This window comes from Heteronotia binoei, chromosome 13 (genome assembly GCF_032191835.1).
Source record: "Heteronotia binoei isolate CCM8104 ecotype False Entrance Well chromosome 13, APGP_CSIRO_Hbin_v1, whole genome shotgun sequence".
In the NCBI taxonomy this organism is placed as follows: Eukaryota; Metazoa; Chordata; class Lepidosauria; order Squamata; family Gekkonidae; genus Heteronotia; species Heteronotia binoei.
The window spans coordinates 9460083-9480482 of NC_083235.1; the positions used below are offsets into that span (position 1 = coordinate 9460083).

The 20400-nt window shown below is 49.5% G+C and overlaps 1 protein-coding gene across 2 annotated transcripts in view; it reads left to right on the forward strand.

The window, feature by feature from the left end:
- The first annotated feature begins 3243 nt into the window (after positions 1–3243).
- ARHGAP4 (Rho GTPase activating protein 4) overlaps positions 3244–20400 on the forward strand; it is a 97574-nt gene continuing 80417 nt past the window's right edge. The window contains exon 1 of one of the 2 annotated variants that reach the window (XM_060252335.1): positions 3244–3331. In XM_060252335.1, the coding sequence (XP_060108318.1) occupies positions 3265–3331 (67 nt within the window). In that variant the 5' untranslated portion in view covers positions 3244–3264. The remainder of the gene's footprint in view (positions 3332–20400) is intronic. The other variant, XM_060252336.1, reaches the window with a different exon arrangement.

Below are 20400 nucleotides of genomic sequence, written 5' to 3' on the forward strand. Positions count from 1 at the left end.
CAGCCCCACCCACCTCACAGGGTTTTTGTTGTGGGGGAGGAAGATAACAGAGATTGTGAGCTGCTCAGACTCTGAGTAGAGGGCAGAATATAAATCCAATGTCGTCGTCTTCTTAATTGGGTTTGCCTGTGTCCTTTTTAAAGTTTGTATCTCCAGTATCTGGTGTTACATTTTGTGACACACATGGCCCCCCCCTCCCCCCCACAGAATGACATTGATGTCAGCCTTGGTCCTTGTAACAAATGAGTTTGATTAGGGCTTTTTTTTAATTGAAAAAGAGGCGCTGGAACTATCAAGAGGGAAATGAAGGAGAAACACATAGGAGCCTTTCGTGAACCTGCAAAAAAATGTTTTGAGAATTTTGTTTCCACAAAGAGGTTCCGGAACTCCATTCTTCTGTATTCCCCCAGAAAACTCTGGCTTGGAGTTTTTGAGTCAAAACAGGGAGACCCACGTTCGAATCTTCCATTCTGCCACAGAAACTGGCTGGGTGAGCTTGGGACAGTCACACACCCTCAGTCCAGCCTATCTCACAGCGGGGTTGTTGTGAGGATAAACCGGAGGAGGAGGAGAAGGATGGAAGCCAATTTGGGTCCTGATTGGGGTGGAAAGTGGTATAGAAAATAAAAACAAAAGAGGTGGGTACTGCTGGATCCCAGCTGTTGCATATTGGCCCACACCGCAGGGACTGGCTGTGTCAAGTGTGGCGGCACAAGGAGCTATGGAGGGAACCAGAGGTTATGGATGTGGAAGAGGAGCACAACTGTGGTTGGATCGAGTCAGGGAAGAGGGGCGTGGCTGGAAATGTCTAGTGCAGGGGTGTCAAACATGTGGGGGGCCAAATCAGGCCCCCAGGCGACTGGCTGTCATCTGCTTCTTTCTCCCTCGTTTCCTTCTGCATCACAGCTTGCTTTGCCAGGCTTGCTCAATCGCACAGGAGCTACAGAGCAAAACTTGAGGCTGAGGCTCTTCCCTTGGGGAGGAAGGGGAGAAGGGATAGCTTGATTTGCCAGGCTCTCTCGATCCCACAGCAGAGCTACTAAGCCAAGCCTCTCTTCCTTCTCTTGGCCGAGGCCCCTCCCCCTCCTCATCCCCTGGGGAAGGAAGAAAAGAGCCAGAGCTTCCTTTGCCCAGTTCCCTGGATCCCATGGGAGAGCTACAAAGAAAGCACCTTTAAGATCAATGAGTGCTAATGTTTTTTTTTTTTTTTAAAAACCATTTAATTGTGTTTGTCTGCGTCCTACATAAAATTTATGTCTCTGCTACCTAATCTTAAAAAGGTACACACAGGGCCCAGTCCGACACGGACCGCCCCAACAAGGTCTCATTTATGTCAGATTCGGCCCTCATAACAAATGGGTTTGACGCCCCTGGTCTAGTGGGCTGAAAGTGGGTGGGGAGTCATAGCTTCATTTATTCATTTAGATCAGGAGCATCAAACTCATTTGTTATGAGGGCCGGATCTGACATGAATGAAACCTTGTCAGGTCGGGCCACGTTGAGCCGAGCCATGTGTGTACCTATTTTAGGTTAGGTAGGAAAGATATAAACTTTTTAAAGGACACAGACCAACACGGTTAAAGATTTTTTTGAAAAAACTTAAAACATTAGCACTTGTTGGTCTTAAAGGTGCTTTCTTTATATTTCTCCCATGGGATCCAGGAACTGGGCAAAGGAAGCTCTGGCTCTTTCCTTCCTTCCCCAGGGGGTGAGGAGGGGGAGGAGACTCAGCCAATAGAAGGAAGAGAGGCTTGGCTTAGTAGCTCTGCTGTGCGATTGAGAGAGCCTGGCAAAGCAAGCTCTGCCTCCTTTCCCTTCCTCCACAAGGGAGGAGCCTCAGCCAATGGAGAAAACAGAGGTTTTGCTCTGTAGCTCTGCTGTGCGCTTGAGTAAGCCTGCCAAAGCAAGCTGTGATGCAGAAGGAAGCAAGAGAGAGGGAGAAGGAAGCAGATGACAGCCAGTTGCTTGGGGGCTTGCTAGGAGCTCTCCAGGGGCCTGATTTGGGCCCCCACATGCTTGACACCCCTCATTTAGATCTTCATCCCTTGCTTTACATCGCAGTTGAGCTCCAAAGCAAGCTCCCCTCCTCTGCATCCTCAGGACAACCTGGTGAGGTAGGCTAGGCTGAGAGGCTGACTGCTGAAGGGAGCAGAGTGAGGATTCGAACCTGGCTCGCCTAGATCCTAACCCAGGTGTGGCCAGACTTGCTTAATGTAAGAGCCTCATAAAATAAACATCAGACCTCTGAGAACCACAAGAGACTACAGTCAAATGTTTGAGAGCTGCAGGGAGGGAAGAAAGGAAAAATAGGTGGGGGAGAGGTGAAAAGAAAGCAACTTTAAATGGCTTTTCAAAGCCACTGGCTGGGTTGGCATGAAGAAAAGCGCTGACTCGGGTAGCACAACGCAGCGAGCGAGCCGAGAAGGCGCGCCTGGCCAGAGGGTACACGCATCTCCCCCCCCCCCCAATGCACGTGTCAATCCAGTCACAAGGAAGACCATTGCAAACGAGGCGGGCATGAACGGCCAGCCTCCGTTGGCGCCCAGCGCTGGCCCGGGTGACAAAACACAGCGAGCGAGCGAGCGAGCGGAGAAGGCGCGCCTGGCCGCAGGGTACACGCATCTCCCCCATGCATGCACGTGTGAATCCGCTCAGTCGCCTTTACAAGGAAAGAGGCGGACGGGAACGGCCACAGCCTCCCGGGTGACACAACGCAGCGAGCGAGCAGAGAAGGCGCGCCTGGCCGGAGGATACACGCATCTCCCCCGCAATGCACGTGTGAATCCGCTCAGTCGCCTTTACAAACAAAGAGGCGGACGGGAACGGCCACAGCCTCCCGGGTGACACAACGCAGCGAGCGAGCGGAGAAGGCGCGCCTGGCCGGAGGGTACACGCATCTCCCCCATGCATGCACGTGTGAATCCGGTCACAAGGAAGGCCATTGCAAAGGAGGCGGGCGCGAACGGCCAGCCTCCCGGGCACCCAGCGCTGGCCCGGGTGACACAACGCAGCGAGCGAGCGTGCGGCGAAGGCGCGCCTGGCACAGGCCGGGCTAGCCGTGGCTGGCACCTCTTGGCACCGAGCAGAAGCGGCAGGGAAGCCGGGGCTCAGCGGGTTAAGCCGGCGGCCGCTCTAAGCCAACCAGCCAGCCCGGGCTTGTGCTTCGTTTTGCCGCTGGGGAAGGGGGCGGCGCCTGGGGTCCGGCCGCGCAAAGGCGCCGCATGATCCGTGCCGTGTGCGCATCCCGGGCGGAGAGCAGCCGAGATGAGCGCGCCGGGGAGGGCGCGGCGGGAGCGGGGCAGCCTGGCCGAGTACGAGACGCAGGTGAAAGGTGAGGATCGGGGCGGGTGGGGTGGGGTTGGCGGGCAGAGAGGGGTGGGGTGGGGTCGCCGAGCTGGAGAGGGAGCGCCGCCGCCGGAGGGGCTGGAGGAGGCGGCGGCGGCCAGGTTGGGTTGCAATGGCTGGGCGAGGGGGTGGGGTCGCTCCGGCAAGCAGGCAATGCCGGAGGGGCCTCGGGGGGTGCGGCCGCGTCGGGGAGGGGCTGCACGGAGGAGTGGGGCTTGCATGGGAGACGTTGAGGGGTTGCAGGGAGGCGTGGGGGCTTGCATTGGAGCATAGCACGGAGGCACGGCTTGTACGGGAGGCATTGGGGGGTTGCACGGAGGCGCGGGGCTTGCATTGGAGACATTGGGGGGTTGCACAGAGGCGCGGGGCTTGCATTGGAAAAATTGGGGGTTGCACGGAGGCGCGGGGCTTGCATTGGAGACATTGGGGGGTTGCACGGAGGCGCGGGGCTTGCATTGGAGACATGGGGGGGGGTTGCACGGAGGCGCGGGGCTTGCATTGGAAAAAATGGGGATTGCACGGAGGCGCCGGACTTGCACTGGAGAAATTGGGGGGGGGGGTTGCACGGAGGCGCGGGGCTTGCATTGGAGAAATGGGCGGGGAGGGGTGATCAAGCCGCCCAGGGAGGCGGCCATCGGGACGCAGGTGGCGTCCGTTAAAGGGAGGGGGGCGCTGCTGGCCCTATCGGTCCGAGACCCCCTCCCCCGGCTCGAGCCCCGCTGCAAAACCCTCCCTCCCTCCCCTCGTGTAATGCCGCCTGCGCCGCGTTGCCCTTGCAGCCGCCAGACTGCAAGAGGAGGCGCCCTCCTCCCCACCCCCTTTCCCCGCACCGCCTTAAATCTAGACAAAATGTGACCCAGATCTTGCAGACCGAGGGGAGAGAGGAGAGGATGGTGTTGTGTGTCTCCTTCTCCCTCTGAGCGGAGAGCGGCTTGGATGGGGGCAAGATGCGGGGCGAAAAGAGGGAGAGGAGCGGGGCGCTGTGCGGAAAAACCCTGGCGCCCTGGCACCTCTACTGCAAATATGTATATATTTTTAAAAGGCAGCACACATTTCCACTTCCCCTGTGAAGACACCCTCGCACTGCAAAAGCTGTTGATGTTTGATGCAACATCCTTTCTCTGGTTCCTGTCCCTTCAGCTTCCTCTCTCCTATGAACAACCGGCAGGCGATACCCATCTCTGCTCCCCCTCCCTCTCCCCAGCGCTGTTGTGCCCAACGGTTTTCTTCCCTGTGCCAGGGCACCTTTCTGGCTGGGCACAAGGCAGTCTGCTGTCAAAAGCCATCTGGGACTGGAAACCTCTGCAGGAGACCTCAGTGGGCCTGGATTTCAGCATCCTCTGGCTTAACCCACTCGCTTGGTTAGCCCTAAGGCAGGGATGTCAAACTATTTTCTACGAGGGCCGGATCTGACATAAATGGGACTTGGGGGGGCGGGCCATGTGTGTCATAAAAAACAATACCAGGTAATCGAGATATAAATTATATAAAAGACACAAACACAAATATATACTTTTTAAAACTCTAAACATGCTTAAAACGTTAGCACTCTTGCAATAATTAGCCTCTTTTAACAGTCTCTGATAACTGACAACTCTTGCTCTGATGAGTCTTGGCCAATAGAAGGGAGGCTTGGCTCAGTAGCTCTGCTGTGCAATTGAGAGGACTTGGCAAGCAAGCTCTCCCTCCCCGAGGGAGGCGCCTCAGCCAATGGAGAAAATAGAGGCTTTGCTCGGTAGCTCTGCTGTGCGATTGAGAGGACTTGGCAAGCAAGCTCTCCCTCCCCGAGGGAGGCGCCTCAGCCAATGGAGAAAATAGAGGCTTTGCTCGGTAGCCCTGCTGTGCGATTGAGCAAGCCTGGCAAAGCAGGCTGGGATGCAGAAGGAAGCAGGAGAGAGGGAGGAGGAAGCAGACGACAGCCAGTAGCTCAGGGGCCTGATAGGATTCCTCCAGGGACCTGATCCAGACCTGAGGCCACATATCTGACACCCCAGCCCTAAGGCGTTTGGGTGCTGGAAGTGAAAGTCTATGTTGAATGCACGTGGACCTGTTTATTCACATGGGGCATTGGCCCTACTGAAAGGAGCCAGAAAGAGTGTAATTGTTCATGCCAGTGGGGTTGGAACGGTGGAACTCCCAGGCACTGTGTCTTATTGGGTCACGTTGCTATCTTTGGTAGAAACCAGAATGTGCCTCCAAGTAGGAACTACGATGTGTTGACTTCTGCCAGGGCCATATTTGCTTGCTGCTCAGTCCACTTTAGGGGAAGGGCTGTGGATCATAAGAACATCAGAAGAGCCCTGCAGGATCAGACCAGTGAGGGTCCATCTAGTCCAGCATCCTGTCTCCCATGGGCCAATCAGTTCCTCTGGAGGGCCAACAACAGGGCAGAGAGGCTAAGGCCTTCCCCTGAGAGGAACATCAGAAGAGCCCTGCTGGATCAGACCAGGGAGGGTCCATCTACTCTGGCCTTCTGTCTCACACAGTGGCCCAGCCAGTTCCTCTGGAGGGCCAACAACAGGGCAGAGAGGCTGAGGCCTTCCCCTGAGAAGAACATCAGAAAAGCCCTGCTGGATCAGACCAGTGAAGGTCCATCTAGTCCAGCATCCTGTCTCCCACAGGGGCCAATCAGTTCCTCTGGAGGGCCAATAACAGGGCAGAGAGGCCAAGGCCTTCCCCTGAGAGGAACATCAGAAGAACCCTGCTGGATCAGACCAGGGAGGGTCCATCTAGTCTGGCCTCCTGTCTCACACAGTGGCCCAGCCAGTTTCTCTGGAGGGCCAACAACAGGGCAGGGAGGCTGAGGCCTTCCCCTGAGAAGAACATCAGAAGAGCCCTGCTGGATCAGACCAGGGAGGGTCCATCTAGTCCAGCATCCTGTCACACACAGGGGCCAACCAGTTCCTCTGGAGGGCCAGAGAAGCCAAGGCCTTCATGCTGGATCACACCAACAGCCAGTCTAGTTCAGCATTCTGGCTCACACGGTGGCCACTCAGTTCCTCTGGAGGGCCAACAACAGGGCATAGAGGCTGAGGCCTTCTGCGATTGCCTCCTGGCTCTGGGATTCAGAAGTTTTGTGCCTCTGAATGTGGAGGTTCTCCTCTGTCACCATGGCTGGTAGCCATTGATAGACTTATCCTCTATTAACCTATCTAGTCCCATTCTGAAGCTCTTTATTCCTGTGGTCTTCACTCTGGTAGCCAATCACTCTCTGTATAAAGTAGTATTTACTTTTCTCCATCCTGAACCGACTGCCCATCAGTTTCATTGGATGCCCTCAAGTTCTAGTCTTTTGGGAGAGGGAGAAAAATATTCGTTGTCAACTCTCTGCACCCCATACATAATTTTATAAACCTCTTTCATGCCCCACTTTAGTCGTCCCTTATGGGAAGGTTCTTCCACCCCTCTTAATCATCTTGGTTGCCTTCTTCTATATTTTTCACAGCTCTGCAATGTCCTTCAGTGATAGTGCCTTTGCTTGGCACGCAGAAGGTCCCAAGTTCAATCCCCGGCATCTCCAGTTAAAAGGATCAGGCGGGAGGTAATGGGAAAGACCTTGAGCTGAGACCCTGGCTCAGTAGCAGAGCCTCTACTTGGCATGCAGAAGGTCCCAGGTTCAATCCCCAGCATCTCCAGTTGAAAGGACCAGGCAGGAGGGGATGGGAAAGACCTTGACCTGAGACCCTGGCTCAGTGACAGAGCCTCTGCTTGGCATGCGGAAGGTCCCAGGTTCAATCCCCGGCATCTCCAGTTGAAAGGACCAGGTAGGAGGTGATGAGAAAGACCTTGACCTGAGACCCTGGCTCAGTGACAGAGCATCTGCTTGACATGCAGAAGGTCCCAGGTTCAATCCCTGGCATCTCCAGTTGAAAGGACCAGGCAGGAGGTGAAGGGAAACACCTTGACCCGAGACCCTAGCTCAGTGGCAGAGCCTCTGCTTGGCATGCAGAAGGTCCCAGGTTCAATCCCCAGCATCTCCAGTTGAAAGGACCAGGCAGGAGGTGATGAGAAAGACCTTGACCTGAGACCCTGGCCCAGTGGCAGAGCCTCTGCTTGGCATGTAGAAGGTCCTAGGTTCAATCCCTGGCATCTCCAGTTAAAAGGACCAGGCAGGAGGGGATGGGAAAGATCTTGACCTGAGACCCTGGCTCAGTGAGAGAGCCTCTGCTTGGCATGCAGAAGGTCCCAGGTTCAATCCCTGGCATCTCCAGTTGAAACGACCAGGCAAGAGGTGATGGGAAAGACCTCTGCCTGCGAGTCTACGACCCTGGAGAGTCATGGTCAGTCTGAGTAGATAATGCTGACCACCACAGTCTGATTCTGTATAAGGCAGCTTAATGTGTTCATGTGTTCGATTTCCTCTTTTGACAATCCGCTCTCTCAACATGCGAGCATTTTCCCCTAGTCTTCTCAGTGGTTTTTCCTATTCTTCTGGAGCCATTTGCTCTTTAATGCAAACAGGTTCTAGCAAAGGGCGTCTGTGCTTCAAATCAATAGAGCCGTCGCGCAGAGAGGCTCCCCCTTGAAGCAGAATTCAAAGCTTTTGTCTTGGACGGGGGGGGGGGGGGAGCAAATTTGATTGTGCTGCATTGACAAGTCACCTGTGGACAGTTCAGGCGAGGCACGCCAAGATGCTACAGTGCCCACGCAGTGCTTGTCAGTCTCCCTATGCCGGGGTGGCCAAACTGTGGCTTGGGAGCCACATGTGGCTCTTTCACACATGTTGTGTGGCTCTTGAAGCCCCCACCACCCAGAAGGCATTTGTCTCTTTAAATCATTTCTCCATGCCAAGCCAGCTGGTGGCTTGAAGAATGCAATTAAACTTACTTCCTTCCTTCCTTCCTTCCTTCCTTCCTTCCTTCCTTCCTTCCTTCCTTCCTTCCTTCCTTCCTTCCTTCCTTCCTTCCTTCCTTCCTTCCTTCCTTCCTTCCTTCCTTCCTTCCTTCCTTCCTTCCTTCCTTCCTCCCTCCCTCCCTCCCTCCCTCCCTCCCTCCCTCCCACATCTGATATTCTTGACTTCTGGCTCTCAAACATCTGACATTTATTCTATGTGGCTCTTACATGAAGCAACTTTGGCCACTCCTGTCCTAGACTGTCTTCCTAGACTCACTTTGAGTGAGAACACGGAGGGCAACCTTAGGAAATCTGAGCCAGAAGCACTGTATTGGAAATACCGCCCCCCCCCCAGAAAAAAAACCCCAGAAGACCAGCCAGGTGTGGAAGAAAGGATGACAAAGGGGAAGCTACCTGAAGGTTTCAGCTGCAGGTGGAGCACAGATGAACTCTCTTCTCCAGGAACTCCTTTGCATATTAAGCCACAAACCCCTCATGTAGCCAGTCCTCTTGGAGTTTACAGTAGACCCCGTAAGAAGAGCCTTTCAAGCTCTTGGAGGATTGGGTATATCAGGGGTGTGTGGCCTAATAGGCAAGTAGTTCCTGCTACACAAAAAGCCCTGTTCTTCTCTAGGAAAGGAAAGGTCCCCTGTGCAAACACTGTCATTTCCGACTCTGGGGTGATGTTGTTTTCACAACGTTTTCACAGCAGACTTTTTACGGGGTGGTTTGCCATTGCCTTCCCCAGTCATCTATGCTTTACCCTCAGCAAGCTGGGGACTCATTTGACCGACCTCGGAAGGATGGAAGGCTGAGTCAACCTCGTGCCGGCTACCTGAAAACCTAGCTTCCGCCGGGGATTGTCTCCAGAGTTTAGGACTGCAGTACTGCAGCTTTAACACTCTGCACCACTGGGCTCTTCTCTAATGGAAGTAGATATTATTAGATGGTGGCGGAGGAAAGTCCTGTCGAGTTGTAACGACCCCATAGGATTTTCAAGCCAAGAGAGGAACAGAGGTGGTTTGCCGTTGCAACTCTGCGCTTCCACAGTGATCGGGGAGGGACGGTGGCTCATTGGTAGAGCATCTGTGTAGTTATAATAAGTGTAGTGTAGTTATAATAGAGGTTGCTGTCCCTAATGTTTTAAATGGTTTAAATGTTTTAAATGTCTTAAAATTTAAATGTATTAATTATTTTAACTGTTTTTATGCTTAAATTGTACTTATGTGGAACTTTGTGCTGTGAGCCGCCCTGAGCCACTTGTTGGGAAGGGCGGGATATAAATCTTAAAATAAATAAATAAATAAATCTGCTTGGTAAGCAGAAGGTCCCAGGTTCAATCCCTGGCATCTCCAACTAAAAAGGGATGAAAAACCTCAGCTTGAGACCCTGGAGAGCCACTGCCAGTCTGAGTAGACAATACTGGCTTTGATAAGAACATAAGAGAAGCCGTATTGGATCAGGCGAATGGCCCATCCAGTCCAACACTGTGTGTCACAAAAAAACCAAGAGCCATCAGGAGGTCCACCAGTGGGGCTAGAAGAATACAGAGCATCACTGCCCCGGACAGAGAGTTCCAACAATACGCTGTGGCTAGTAGCCACTGATGGACCTCTGCTCCATATACTTATCCAATCCCCTCTTGAAGCTTGCAGCTGCCACCACCTCCTGTGGCAGTGTTCCACATGTTAATCACCCTTTGGGTGAAGGACCTCCTTTTATCAGTTCTAACCCGACTGCTCAGCAATTCCATTGAATGTTCACGAGTTCTTGTATTGTGAGAAAGGGAGAAAAGTACTTCTTTCTCTACCTTTTCCATCCCATGCATAATCTTGTAAACCTCTATCATGTAACCCCGCAATCAACGTTTCTCCAGGCTAAAGAGCCCCAAGCGTTTTAACCTTTCTTCATAGGGAAAGTGCTCCAACCCTTGAATCATTCTAGTTGCCCTTTTCTGCACTGATGGACCGAGGGTCTGATTCAGTAGAGGAAAAGAAAGGTCCCCTGTGCAAGCACCTGTCGTTTTTGACTCTGGGGTGACGTTGTTTTCATGGCAGACTTTTTACAGGGTGGTTTGCCCTTGCTTCCCCAGTCATCTACGCTTTCCCCCCAGCAAGCTGGGAACTCATTTTACCGACCTCGGAAGGATGGAAGGCTGAGTCAACCTCGAACCGGCTACCTGAACCCAGCTTCCAACGGGGATCGAACTCAAGTCGTGAGCAGAGCTTAGGACTGCAGTACTGCAACTTTTAACAGTCTGCGTCATGGGGCTCTTCTAGTAGAAGCAGTAGCAGGCAGCTTCATATGTTCATATGATCTCCCATTCACCTGGGCTGACTCCGTTCAGCTTCTGAGAGCTGATGATTCTGTTCTAGCCTAGGCTGTCCGGGTCAAGGCAAGCGACGAACAGAGGAAGTTATCCATTGCCTGCCTCTGCCTAGCAACCCTGGCGTGCCTCTGCAGTCTCCCATCCAAGTACTATACAAGGCCCACCCTGACGAGACCATAACGACCATAATGTTATTGATTTCGCCATTTGTATAAATAGGGAGTTGCCCCAAAAGACCAGCACAACCATGTTTAAAAGGGGTAAATTCTCTGAGATGAGGAGGCATGTGAAGAGGAAACTGAAAGGAAAGGTAAATGCAGTTTAAACTCTTGGGGAAACTTGGAGGCTACTTAAAACTACAATCCTAGAAGCTCAGATAAAATATATACCACAAGTTAGGAAAGGCACAAACAGGTATAAGAAAAGGCCTGCATGGTTAACAAACAAAGTAATGGAAGCTGTAAAAGGTAAGAAGGACTCCTTTAAGCGGTGGAAAGCTAGTCCAAGTGAGATTAATAAAAGGGAACTCAGGCTGTGGCAAATCAAATGCAAGACTGTGATCAGGCAGGCAAAAAGGAACTATGAGGAGCATATTGCAAAAAACATAAAGACCAACAATACAAATTTCTTCAAATATATTACAAGCAGGAAACCAGCCAGGGAGGCAGTGGGGCCCTTGGATCACCAAGGGGTCAAAGGATTACTGAAGGAGGATAGGCTGAGAAGCTGAATGCATTTTTTGCCTCCGTCTTCACTGTGGAAGATGAGAAGTGTTTGCCTGCTCCAGAACCACTTATATTGGAAGGGGTGTTGAAAGACCTGAGTCAGATTGAGGTGACAGGAGAGGAGGTCCTACAACGGATTGACGAATTAAAAACTAATAATTCACCAGGTCTGGATGGCATACATCCAAGAGTTCTGAAAGAACTCAAAGTTGAACTTGTGGATCTCCTGACAAAAATATGTAATTTTTCATTGAAATCTGCCTCCGTTCCTGAGGACTGGAAGGTAGCAAATGTCACCCCCATCTTTAAAAAGGGTTCCAGAGGAGATCCGGGAAATTACAGGCCAGTCAGTCTGACTTCAATACCGGGAAAGTTGGAAGAAACCATTATCAAGGACCGAATGAGTAGGCACATTGACGAACACGGGTTATTGAGGAAGACTCAGCATGGGTTCAGTAAGGGAAGATCTTGCCTCACTAACCTGTTACAGTTCTTTGAGGGGGTGAACAAACATGTGGACAAAGGGGACCCAATAGATGTTGTTTACCTTGACTTCCAGAAAACTTTTGATAAAGTTCCTCACCAAAGGCTCCTTAGTAAGCTCAAGAGACATGGAGTAATAGGACAGGTCCTCTTGTGGATCAATAACTGGCTAATTAATAGGAAGGAATGGGCAGTATTCGCAGTGGAGGATGGTAAGCAGTAGAGTGCCGCAGGGCTCAGTACTGGGTCCCATGCTCTTTAACTTGTTCATTAATGATCTGGAGTTGGGAGTAAGCAGTGAAGTGGCCAAGTTTGCAGATGACACTAAATTGTTCAGGGTGGTGAGAACCAGAGAGATTGTGAGGCACTCCAAAGGGATCTGTTGAGGCTGGGTGAGTGGGCGTCAACGTGGCAGATGCGGTTCAATGTGGCCAAGTGCAAAGTAATGCACATTGGGGCCAAGAATCTCAGCTACAAATACAAGTTGATGGGGTGTGAACTGGCAGAGACTGACCAAGAGAGAGATCTTAGGTTCATGGTAGATAGCTCACTGAAAATGTCAAGACAGTGTGCGATTGCAATAAAAAAGGCCAACAGCATGCTGGGAATTATTTGGAAGGGAATTGAAAGCAAATCAGCCAGTATCATAATGCCCCTGTATAAATCGATGGTGCGGTCTCATTTGGAATACTGTGTACAGTTCTGGTCACCGCACCTCAAAAAGGATATTATAGCATTGGAAAAAGTGCAGAAAAGGGCAACTAGAATGATTAAAGGTTTGGAACGCTTTCCCTATGAAGAAAGGTTAAAACGCTTGGGGCTCTTTAGCTTGGAGAAACGTCGACTGCGGGGTGACATAGAGGTTTACAAGATTATGCATGGGATGGAGAAAGTAGAGAAAGAAGTACTTTTCTCCCTTTCTCACAATACAAAAACTCGTGGGCATTCAATGAAATTGCTGAGCAGTCAGGTTAAAGTGGATAAAAGGAAGTACTTCTTCACTCACAGGAGGTGGTGCCACAGGAGGTGGTGGTGGCTACAAGCATAGCCATCTTCAAGAGGGGATTGGATAAAAATATGGAGCAGAGGTACGTCAGTGGCTATTAGCCACAGTATATATATGTATTTTGGCTACTGTGTGACACAGAGTGTTGGACTGGATGGGCCACTGGCCTGATCCAACATGGCTTCTCTTATGTTCTTATGTGACACAGAGTGTTGGACTGGATGGGCCATTGGCCTGATCCAACATGGCTTCTCTTATGTTCTTCTGTGACACAGAGTGTTGGACTGGAGGGGCCATTAGCCTGATCCAACATGGCTTCTCTTATGTTCTTATGTGACACAGAGTGTTGGACTGGATGGGCCACTGGCCTGATCCAACATGGCTTCTCTTATGTTCTTATGTGACACAGAGTGTTGGACTGGATGGGCCACTGGCCTGATCCAACATGGCTTCTCTTATGTTCTTATGAGATCAGACCAGCTTGGGTAATCTAGGTCAGGGCAGAGATGAAGAGAGGTGCTTTGATCACTGCCTGCCTCTGCATAGCAACCTTCCTCAGCTACAAGCATAGACAGCTTCAAGAGGGGATTGGATTGACATCTGGAGCAGAGGTCCACCAGTGGCTATTAGCTACAAGGTATAGATCAGGGGAAGAGCCCCTTGGCGCAGAATGGTAAAGCTGCAGTACTGCAGTCTGAGCCCTCTGCTCACGACCTGAGTTCGATCCCAGAGGAAGCCGGTTCAGGTAGCCGGCTCCAGGTTGACTCAGCCTTCCATCCTTCCAAGGTCAGTAAAATGAGTACCCAGCTTGCTGGTAGAGAGTGTAGATGACTGAGGAAAGCAATGGTAAACCACCCCATTAAAAAGTCTGCTGTGAAAACGTTGTGAAAGCAACGTCACCCCAGAGTCGAAAACGACAGAGGTGGCCAAACTTGCTTAGTGTAAGAACCGCACCGAATAAATGTCAGATGTTTGAGAGCCACAAGACATGAACTTCACATTTTTTAGGGAGAGAAGGAAGGAAGGAAACAGATAGATGTGGGAGGGGAGGGAAAGGTGGAAAGAAAGCAACGTTAACATTAAATGCCTTCTCCAAGTCACCAGCTGACTTGGCTTGGAGAAGTGATGTAAAGAGACAAGTGCCTTCTCCAAGCCAGCCAATGGTTCAGCGGGGGCTTCGAGAGCCACACAATATGTGTGAAAGAGCCACAGATTGGTCACCTCTGGTATAGATGGAACTCTCTGTCTGGGGCAGTGATTCTCTGTGTTCTTGGTGCTTGGGGGGCAGCGTGGGAGAGCTTCGAGTGTCCTGGCTCCACTGGTGGACCACCTGATGGCCCCTGGTTTTTTTGGCCACTGTGTGACACAGAGTGTTGGACTGGATGGGCCAGTGGCCTGATCCAGCATGGCTTCTCTTATGTTCTCAGTGATCTCTCATCCAAATACTAACCGGGGCCGAACCTGTTTGGCTTTTGAGATTTTACAAGACTGGGCAAGCCTAGGCCATCCTGGTCAGGGTTTAAGGGTGTAAAACCAAACTTAGCTGAAGGTCAACCATACCAGCACGCTATGATGGAAGGCGACTGGGTGGCATCCCAGTTTGTCACTAGCAGCAATCTTGGAAAGGTTTTTATCTTTATCTCTGTGCCTAGCTGTGTGTGTACGATTTTGTGCCTGATCAGAAAATAAAACAAGACTTTTTATAAAGGAATGTGGAGTGTAAAGTCTCAGCGACATGCGATTTTAATTTGTGCACCTAACGTGCTGTTACAACACACGGAGAGGCTATGGCTCAGTGGCAGAGCCTCTGTTTCGTGTGCAGAAGGTCCCAGGTTCAATCCCCGGTATCTCTAGTTAAAAGGACCAGGCAGGAGGTGATGGGAAAGACCTTGACCTGAGACCCTGGCTCAGTGGCAGAGCCTCTGCTGGGCATGCAGAAGGTCCCAGGTTCAATCCCCAGCATCTCCAGTTAAAAGGACCACGCAGAAGGTGATGAGACTTTGGCTCTGTTGCAGAGCCATTCCTTGGCATGCAGAAGTTCCCAGGTTCAATCCTCGGCATTTCCAGTTAAAAGGACCAGGCAGGGGGTGATAGGAAAGACCTTGAGCTGAGACCCTGGCTCAGTGGCAGAGCCTCTCCTTGGCATGCGGAAGGTCCCAGGTTCAATCCCCGGCATCTCCAGTTAAAAGGACCAGGCAGGAGGTTATGGGAAAGACCTTGAGCTGAGACCCTGGCTCAGTGGCAGAGCCTCTGCTTGGCATGTAGAAGGTTCCAGGTTCAATCCCCAGCATCTCCAGTTAAAAGGACCACGTAGAAGGTGATGAGACTTTGGCTCAGTGGCAGAGCCTTTCCTTGGCATGCAGAAGGTCCCAGGTTCAATCCCCGGCATCTCCAGTTAAAAGGACCAGGCAGGAGGTGATGGGAAAGACCTTGACCTGAGACCCTGGCTCAGTGGCAGAGCCTCTGCTTGGCATGCAGAAGGTCCCAGGTTCAATCCCCGGCATCTCCAGTTAAAAGGACCAGGCAAGAAGTGATGGGAAAGACCTCTTCCTGAGACCCTGGAGAGCAGCTGCCAGTCTGAGTAGGTAATGCTGACCTTGATGGACCAATGGTCTGTTTCAGTACAAGGCAGCTTTGTGTGCGTTCATGTGTGCCTTATTTTCGTTGTGTGCCCTTGCACATACTTTGTAGCTTAGAGCCTCATTCTGTTTAGAAGCCTACCTAGAATGGGAGAAAATGCTCAGTCCTGGGAACTTAACAGTCCTAACTCTGAATATTTGAATTACACACATATTCTTTTCGAACCGCATGGCATTTTCCCTTTGCTGTTGCGGATTTTTTTTTTGTTTGGTCTGGTGCACATTAAAAAAAAAAGTCCTGAAATATTATCTGCATGGAGCTTAAGAAATAGGAAATAAGGATGCAAATCTGACCTTGGTTTTCTCAGCTTCTGACTCCCAAATGTATTTACGCTGACCGTATACCCACTCCACTCCTGCAGATTACATCTAGAGGGGATGGAAGGGAATAAAAGAGTCAGACCAGTAGTCCATCTCGTCCGGCATCCCCCACATCTATGATGATGATCTGTGCTGGGCATAGAGGCCAAGGCCTTCATAAGAACATCAGAAGGGCCCTGCTGGATCAGACCAGTGAGGGTCCATCTAGTCCAGCATCCTGTCTCACACAGTGGCCAACCAGTTCCTCTGGAGGGCCAACAACAGAGCCCAGAGGCCGAGGCCTTCATAAGAACATCAGAAGGGCCCTGCTGGATCAGACCAGAGATCCATCTAGCCCAGCATCCTGTCTCACGCAGTGGCCAACCACTTTCTCTGGAGGACCAACAACAGGGCAGAGAGGCCAAGGGCTTCATTTTTTTCTCAATGTATATTTTTTTAATTATTATACATTATCCATTTCTCTACATGGTTTCTGATATCCATTTTACATTTTCCCCCCAACCCACCCCCCTTAGTCTATACATCCTTTTCTTCTTCCAGCCAGGGACAAAGGACTTGAAGCTTCCATTGAATGTCCACTCTCCTTTCTTCCTTCGCCCATTTCAGATAGGTCTGCTACTTTTCTTTGATTCTTGATCTTCTTTCCTCCCATGATTCTTCTTGCGACATTGTGGCAGCTATATCTGACTGGACAAAATCAAAGAGATAGTTATGCCAAGTTCTTTCCTTCCATTTACTTTTATCCTTCCATCCTGCCGCTATTACCGCTTTACCCGCTGATATCATTGCTTTTAGTAAATCTTGATGATTCTTCCCTATTTTTTCATTCCCTAATAAACTCATCTGCATTAGTTCAAAGTTAATTCTCGGCTCTACCTGAAAGAATTTCTTTATCATTCCCACTACCATATCCCATAGTTTCTTGGCCTCAGGGCACTCCCACCACATGTGGGTATACCATCCCTTCTCTTTCTTACAGTGCCAACACTTAGGGCTCAACCCAGGAAACATATTGGCTAAAGTAGTTGGAGTTCTATACCATTTGGTAAAAAATTCCAATTCTCTAACCTTATGTATCTTAATTTTTTTTAAACCTTCCATTATCTTTTCCCCTGTTCGTTTCGTTATTTGGCCTTCTAAACTCCATGACCGTTGAAGGTAGCTTATTGCTCCTTCATTGCCTGAATTCATACTCCTGTATAGGATGCCTACTAATCCTTTTTTTGTTTTACCCATTAATTTGTAAAACTTTTCTATAGGTTCTTCTTCATTTAAATTACTCTTCTCCACTTCCTTCTTAACTTTAGTATACAATCCTGTAACCTTAAGCCAGTATTGTATTCCTACGACTTCTTGAAACTCATGTAATGGTTTTAACTTATCTAGTATTAACAAATCTTCTACCCTTCTAAATCCTTTAGCCTTAAGTAGTTCGTTCCACCTATGCTCCTTATCTCCTTCCATCAACATTTCTAATGGCGTCCATCTAGATTCAGCCATTTCGGTTGCCATTTCTTCCAAACATTTAGCCCATTTTTCCTTGGTCCCACGTTTAAATTAAGTTCCTTCGCCCCCATGTTCGTAAAGATGCCATGTTTTCCTACCCCATTGTTAGCTTCATTCTCAGACCTTATCCATTTCTGATCCCCTTCCTTCTCTATCTCTAATAATGCCTTAAGCTGAAATGCTTCATAATAATTGACTATATCTGGGACTCCCCATCCAAGTTCCGATTTATGATTGTATGCTAATTTTTTGGGGAATCTAAGTTTCCTACTACCAAATATCCGTTCCCTTATTTTAGTGTTTCAGTTAATCATTTTTTGCTTATCTAACTCCAATGGTATCGTTTGAAAAAGGTTCAACAACCTTGGCATCCAGAACATCGATACACTCTTTACCCTAGTGGTCAAACTCATCGTCCTTTTCCCCCACTGCTGCATAGCCCTCTCTATCTTCTCCCAGATTTTATTATAATTTCCCTCCACTATCCTGTTAATATTTTTATAAATTTCTATCCCTAGATATTTAAATTTCTTAACTCCCATCCCCGTATTAGTTATCCTATTAATCTCTTTCCTTTCTTCCAAACCAACATTAAAGTACATTATTTCACCCTTTCCCATGTTTATTCTTAAACCTGACATGGCTTCAAAATCCTCTAAAATAATTTTCGTTTCCCTAATGGCTTCTTTCGGTTTAGATATTGTCATGATTATATCATCTGCAAATAAGTTGATTTTTATTTCCTCCTTTCCCATTCTACAGCCTTCTATTCTCCCTGAATTCCTGATCCTTTCTGCTAATTGCTCTACCGCCATTATAAACAGGGATGGGGAGAGTGGACACCCTGCCTCACACCCCTCTCAAGTGGGAGCTGATCCGTATGTTCGTTATTTAATCTTACCACTGCTGACCCCTCCCTATAGACCTCTTGAATGGCTTTTAAGAATAGTGGCCCAATCTCACACTTCTTCATTATGGACCCTAAGAATTCATGGGACAGCGTATCAAATACCTTGTATACATCTAATTTAAGCAAAGCAAGTTGCCCAGAATGTTTATGGTACAATACATTTAATATATTCCTTATAGGATGTGCAATACTCCTATTCTTCACAAAACCATATTGATCCTCTTTTATTATATAAGGTAATATGTTCCTTAGCCTATTTGCTAAAACTTTAGCGAATATTTTGTAGTCCTGGTTAAGTAGACTTATTGGTCTATATGAACCCACTTCCCAAGGATCCTTCTGGGGTTTTAATATTACGGTTATTTCAGCCATTCTCCAAGAGTCGGGAGCTTTCCCTCCCTTCAATATAGCATTAAACACTTGTTGTAATTCGGGGATCAGTAACTCCTTCATCTCCCTATAAAAATCCGCAGTAAAGCCGTCTGGCCCTGGGGATTTACCCACTTTTAAATTGTTCACAACTTCCTCTATTTCTTAAACTGTTATTTCCTTCTCCAAACTCTCTTTATCTATGTCTTCCAACACTTCTCCACTTTCTTCAATATGTTCTGAGGCCAAGGGCTTCATAAGAACCTCAGAAGATCCCTGCTGGATCAGACCAGGGATCCATCTAGCCCAGCATCCTGTCTCACCCAGTGGCCAACCACTTTCTCTGGAGGACCAACAACAGGGCAGAGAGGCCGAGGGCTTCATAGGAACCTCAGAAGATCCCTGCTGGATCAGACCAGGGATCCATCTAGCCCAGCATCCTGTCTCACCCAGTGGCCAACCACTTCCTCTGGAGGGCTAACAACAGGGCAGAGAGGTTGAGGCCTTCCCCTGAGGTTGCCTCCTGGCTCTGGGATTCAGAGGTTGACTGCCTCCGAGCATGGAGGTTCTCTTTAGTCATCATGACTAATAGCTACTGGTAGATTTCCCTCCATGAACCTACCTAGTCCCCTTTTAAAACTGTTTATTCCTGTGGCCATCCTTGCATCCTCTAGCAGCAAATTCCACATTTCAATCACACACTGTGCAAAGAAGTATTTCCTTTTGCCCGTCCTGAATCTGGTGCCCACCTGCTTCATTGGATGCCCTTGAGTTTAGGGACTTCTTCCCCTGTTCTCACTTATAAAAACAGAAGAGAAGCCATGTTGGATCAGGCCAATGGCCCATCCAGTTCAACACTCTGTGTCACATAAGAACAGAAGAGAAGCCATGTTGGATCAGGCCAATGGCCCATCCAGTTCAACACTCTGTGTCACATAAGGACATAAGAGAAGCCATCTTGGATCAGGCCAATGGCCCATCCAGTTCAACACTCTGTGTCACATAAGGACATAAGAGAAGCCATGTTGGATCAGGCCAATGGCCCATCCAGTCCAACACTCTGTGTCACATAAGGACATAAGAGCCATGTTGGATCAGGCCAATGGCCCATCCAGTCCAACACTCTGTGTCACATAAGGACATAAGAGCCATGTTGGATCAGGCCAATGGCCCATCCAGTCCAACACTCTGTGTCACATAAGGACATAAGAGAAGCCATGTTGGATCAGGCCAATGGCCCATCCAGTCCAACACTCTGTGTCACATAACGACATAAGAGCCATGTTGGATCAGGCCAATGGCCCATCCAGTTCAACACTCTGTATCACACAGTGGCAAAAACCCCCGCAAAAAAACAGGTGCCATCAGGAGGTCCATCAGTTGGGCCAGTACACTAGAAGCCCTCCCACTGTTGCCCCCCCCCCAAGCACCAAGAATACAGAGCGTCATTGCCCCAAACAGAGAGTTCCAACAATACGCTGTGGCTAAGAGCCACTGATGAACCTCTGCTCCATATGTTGAGGGGAATGGATAAGCATATGGAGCAGAGGTCAATCAGTGGCTATTAGCCATAGCTTATCGTTGGAACTCTCTGTCTGGGGCAGTGATGCTCTGTATTCTTGTGCTTGGGGGGGCACAATGGAAGGGCCTCTAGCTTTACTGGTGGACCTCTTGATGGCACTTGGGTTTTTTGGCCATGGTGTGACACAGAGTGTTGGACTGGATGGGCCATTGGCTTGATCCAACATGGCTTCTCTTATGTTCATGCAACATTATCCAATATGGCATTCAATGAAATTGCTGAGCAGTCAGGTTAGAACTAATAAAAGGAAGTCCTTCACCCAAGGGGTGATTAACATGTAGAATTCACTGCCACAGGAGGTGGCAGCGGCTACAAGCAAAGACAGCTTCAACAGGGGAATAGATAAGCACAT